Source organism: Amphiura filiformis, chromosome 6 (genome assembly GCF_039555335.1).
Source record: "Amphiura filiformis chromosome 6, Afil_fr2py, whole genome shotgun sequence".
NCBI lineage: Eukaryota > Metazoa > Echinodermata > Ophiuroidea > Amphilepidida > Amphiuridae > Amphiura > Amphiura filiformis.
The window spans coordinates 28263826-28269114 of NC_092633.1; the positions used below are offsets into that span (position 1 = coordinate 28263826).

The 5289-nt window shown below is 38.9% G+C and overlaps 1 protein-coding gene across 1 annotated transcript in view; it reads right to left on the reverse strand.

Annotated features, from left to right (window-relative positions):
* The window catches only part of LOC140155224 (apicoplast pyruvate carrier 1-like), a 48138-nt gene extending 46243 nt beyond the window's left edge, over window positions 1–1895 (reverse strand). Inside the window, exon 1 of the mRNA XM_072177976.1 lies at window positions 1608–1895. Within this exon, the coding sequence (XP_072034077.1) occupies window positions 1608–1695 (88 nt within the window). The 5' untranslated portion in view covers window positions 1696–1895. The remainder of the gene's footprint in view (window positions 1–1607) is intronic.
* Window positions 1896–5289: the final 3394 nt, after the last annotated feature.

Below are 5289 nucleotides of genomic sequence, written 5' to 3' on the forward strand. Positions count from 1 at the left end.
ATTTTAAAGGAGAATGCCTTCCAATTTGTACCGGTACTGTAAAAAATCAAGGATTTCAGATGGTGTATCTTTATAATTTGTTGCATGTTGTTTTATTTTATATACAATCAAAATATTTAATATTTTGGATGGCTTATATCTTTTGCATGTGGACTCATGTGTACATGTGTATCATTTAGTCCTGCCAGCAAGACTTCAGTCTTTATCATAATGACATCTATGCCGAGTTACAGTTACTGGAACCTATGTATCATTGACGTATAAACTGTGTGCATATCGCTCTTCGTCTTACGACTTATTCATACGTCGCATGAAGCTTTGCTGAATAACGTATGTAGTACGATCGGCGAGCTTACATTTGTACGCACTGGAATGAATTAACCATTTCTGTTGTTTTACCTCATTTGTTTTAATATCGTTCGATAAAAAGGGGACCATGTACGGGGCAATGTGATCAGTGCAGTGAAAACTGACATTTAAAATTCTTTAATGCAAACTTGCAAATTAGTCCTAAACCTTAAACATCATTTCCCGAGGCGCGGAAGTACACCAAATTGGTGTCGGGTGACCTTTGACATTCTTTTGTGGCGAGTGATAAGTGATGGTCTTTCAATTCACGCCGAGTGTCCTTGACAGGCTTGACTATGCTTCAGTGGTCATGAAAGAACTCAAAAGATGACCTCTGCCCCAATAATCCCAAGCTATTGTCTGAAACTGCACATCGGAAGATGTATGGTAAGCAGTGGCATAGATTTCTTTTCGCCATTTGGGGGCATGGGGTTAGAAAAAAATTCTTGAAGTCAGCACCTTTTGGCGACAAAATAAGGTTATGGTACAAATACGCGTGAAGCGCGCGAAAAATTTTGCAATATTAAAGCTAAACTGGTGAAATATTGTACAAAAGTTGAATAAATTCGCGCGGAGCGCTAAAAATTTAGCACTTTTTAGGTTGAAATGGTCAAATATGGGGTTAATTTGATTGGAAACCCATATACAGGCGTCAACATTGGGGGGGATGATTGTATGGATCATCCCCCTGGCAAAATATTGGGGGGGATAAATCCCCCCATCCCCCCGGGATCTACGCCTATGATGGTAAGAACTCAGTCCTCAAATGATATAGACTGCGGAACTCAGTCCTCAATGATAATAGTCACTCAGTCATTTATCTTTTGGTCATTATATGAATATCATTTGAGGACTGAGTTCTTACGATACATTGTACATCTTTCGAGGTGCAGTTTCAGACAGCTTGGGATTATTGGGGCAGAGGTTATCTATTGATCCTTTCATGACCACTGAAGCATAGTCAAGTCTGCCAAGGACACTCGGCACGAATTGAAAGACCATGTCACTCTCGACAAAAGAATGCATGCATGTCAAAGGTCATACGACACCAATTTGGTATTTTTATGCTCCTCGAAATATGTAGGGGCCTACCTTTTAGGCTTAACTTATGGTCTATATGTCTGCAAATGATAGTCATATAACGACCAAAAGATAAGTGACTGACTATCATTGAGGACTGAGTTCCGCAGGCTACATGCAAATCACTTTATTATTGCTTTGATGAATGCTGCTGTAATATGTGTATGAAATAAACTCACCATATGTGTAAATTGTGCCGAGTGTTAGATGAATAAGCACCCCGCCTAAGACAGCTAACCAGCCTCGCCATCTCGTGAAACACTCCATTCCAGCTACCGGCTAGACAATCGCCGTAGACTTTAAACAGACACGGACGGGCCTTGTTTTCCTAACTCTGCACCATATGGTAGACACTGCACTGACACCAGCTGCGTACGGATGTCAAACTTAGTCGTATTTGTGTACACGAAATCCGCGTATCGAAAGGTATCGACAGGTGGTATCGATAAATTTTGACACCTGCTGCATGATTATCGTTTATTGATATTTTGAGGAGAAAAGAAAGTGGTAAATTAGGGATGGGAGTATTCCGGAAAGTTTGTCAATATAGGGTTGGGCGTTAAGTGGTACCAGTGTTGCATTCTTAAAATCAAATAATTTAGATTTTTTGAAATTCGCGATATAATAAAAATTTTATTGCAAATTATTAAAATTTGATATTTTAAAATTTTTGATATTTAACAGCCCTCGAAGTAAGCTTAATAAATCTAATGATATGTATTTAAAGTGTAAACATTTTAGATCTTTTGAACAAAATACACCTTTTGGGGAACAAAATGTGTATCTTCAATACGAAAGGTCAAATTTTTTAAATGATCGTCGGCTTTTCATCCCAGCTACATACACTTAAAGTACATGTATATCATTAGATTTAACAAGTACTATTTTTCAGGTGACTAACTTCTGATGTGCTCTCATGTCCCAGAAAAAATACTGTGCAAACGTTGCTATCCGAGTCCTTCTAAATATTCTAACTTTTGAACTGAATTTCATAGTTAGGCACCACCAAAGGAGAAAAGTGCTGTCCTACATTCTTCTTTATTTTTCAGTAAAAAATTTAGCCAGTTAAAACTTTCCAAAAATGGCTTTCTTATTTTTGTCGTCCTTGATCATCTCTATCTTCTAATCTGTTCTCTCTTTTCTTTCCAAATAAATAATGGGCTTTTTAGCCTGACTTAACATTTTGTTTCCTATCAAGACTAACGCGTGTTTCCGCATGGAGAGTCCATAACGATCAAACAATTTTCAAACAACAGCACCGATTTTTACATGAAAAAAATTAACTTGTCGCTTTTACACAGGAAAGGCGCGCTGCAAAATCAATGAGAGTGCAGTATGAGACACTACAGCGGATACCACAATTGCTGAACCATGGGGCTTTGGCAGTATATTGTGGTATACCACTGTCACGTGTTTCGGGCATTTTCTCATTCATGTGACACCACCCGGGGGGGGTCATACATTTGTTTTGTTTTCGAGATATAAATAAAGTAGAAAACGCCTAAAATATGAATATTGAGGTCTTATAAAGGAGTATTATTGACCCGGGTCTTATCAGGGTGGACATTATTTGGGGCCCTATATGGTACCTGGCCCATACCGACACCAAAATTATTTGGGTTCGGCCCTCGGTCTCAGATCAACTGTGATGAGGGTTCATTGTGTTATTTCTTTCTATAAAATACTAATTATGTATACGTTGACTATTGTGAAAATAATTTTAATAACAATATCCCCTTCCTGCATCCTTGATTCGAGTTTCACCATAATTTGGTGATTCAGATTCAAGGATGCTGAAAGGGTATGATAATTATTATGCAATTATATGTAGGGTCTACGTGTCATAAAATGCTTTATTTTGTTTACAAAAATGGTAAATTTGAATATTTTGAAAAGGTAGATCGACGGCATAACGAAAGTTGTTGTATTGGTCAATGTTACTCTTGCTTTCTTGCCCTGCGGAGCCCTTATATAATTATATTTCCCACCATTTAGTAATCGTATGGAGTCGCCGACCTCGGGCCTGTCAGCCATACTAGCCCAGCGGCCTTGATGTTTTTGTTGATACTGGGCAACAAAAAATATCACTGCCGCACTGAGGGCCGGCAGGCCCGAGGCTGGCGACTTCCATACGACTCCAAGCCCCCGCAGGGCAAGAAAGCAAGGTTGATGGGGCCTCTAACAGCCTAAACCTTGATGTAATTTGACACCACAGAATATATAACCGTTAAGTACTTAATACTAAAATATTGCACAAGTCTGGCTCATCCGGTAATGCCCGGGCAGATGATCCATGACAAAAAAGACCTCGTTACAGTCGGTTCCGATCAGGGTAATAAGCCCGATTGTTGGCTACACTTGACTGTCCTGTAAAAATTCCCCGACCAGCTATCTACGGCGACACCAGGTCACTTGTGCCTGGCCGAAGTTTCGTCAGCGTTATCTTCTAGATTTCAGCTGAGTAATGCCTAGATACGCTCGACATAAAAAAAAAAAGTCGCCAAAAATATTGTCCGGCAAGGTCCGCAGCTGAGCTAACACAGTGATTACTCCGACCGCGGGCAACTCAACCCAAACCTCCACGTGGTGTCGGATGGGTCACTCTAACTTGGGCAATGGGGAACAGGCTTGGATGCGAGGATTTCAGCTAGCCGGAGGATTATGTTGAGTTTTAGCCACGACCTAGCTATTTCCTCGGCTGACTCAGCCTGGTGTGTCTCTGAGAAGATACCGTTTGGTTTGTTGAAATGCAAGGAGGCGAAATGAAATCACCGTACAAGTTAATACACAGGAGACATGTGCAACGTGGCACCACGCGGTCTGGACAATGGAAATAACTAAGGTTCAGTGAATCATAGAACGTATTGAAAGCTATCTAGAGTTTAACGGGATGCCTACAATCATCGAAAAAAGTCTTGGAACGCTTGCGTGTAAATAACGAAAAACTGTCCCTCCTCTCCCCCGTGCAATGTTGAGAAATGCCAATCGCGGTTTCCCAATGTGTTCCAACATTGATTGATGGGGAGAGGGGAAGGGTAAATCATTGTTGTAGATGTCATGTTTGTTCCCAAACACAATATACGTCATTTCCATGATCATAAGAAATTCTGCACGGAATTCGACAGTGTGTCAAGCGTTCCGAGTACTTTTTTCGAAGATTGTAGCTAATGGTGCATATGACCGTGGTAGTCGAAAGCACCATTCACTCTACACAAACTAAAACGAAACGTCGACAAATATTTTTATATATCGCAATAATATTCTTGTATTTCGTTCGTAAATGATGATGAAGACGTTTTTGCAAGTTAAATGTCATTCAGTTCGATGTTTTGCATCACGTTTACATGAATGTTTTAAGAATGTTATTAAACATTTGATACCCTTTATATAAACGGCTCTGGTAACAACGTTTGCACAGTATTCTGTGGGACATAAGAGCACATCATGCATATCGAATTACATTCTGAATACGAAGAATGTCCTTCTGATATCAAATAGTTTTTGATTTTTTGAAATTCGCGAAAAAATACAAATTTTATGGCAAATGATTAAAAGTTATATTTTTTAAATATTTGATATTTAACCATTCTCGAAGTAAACTTTATCAATCTAATAATATGTACTTTAAGTGTATGTAGTTGGGATGAAAAGCCGACGATCAATTGAAAATTTTGACCTTTCATATACGTTTTCTTCCCAAAAAGACCTAACATTCTGGTGTTTTGAAAAATCCATATATCATCAATACGAAAGGTCAAAATTTTCATTTGATTGTCGGCTTTTCATCCCAGGTAAATACACTTTAAGTACATATCATTAGATTTATAAAGCTTTTTAATCATTTGCCATAAAATGTGTATT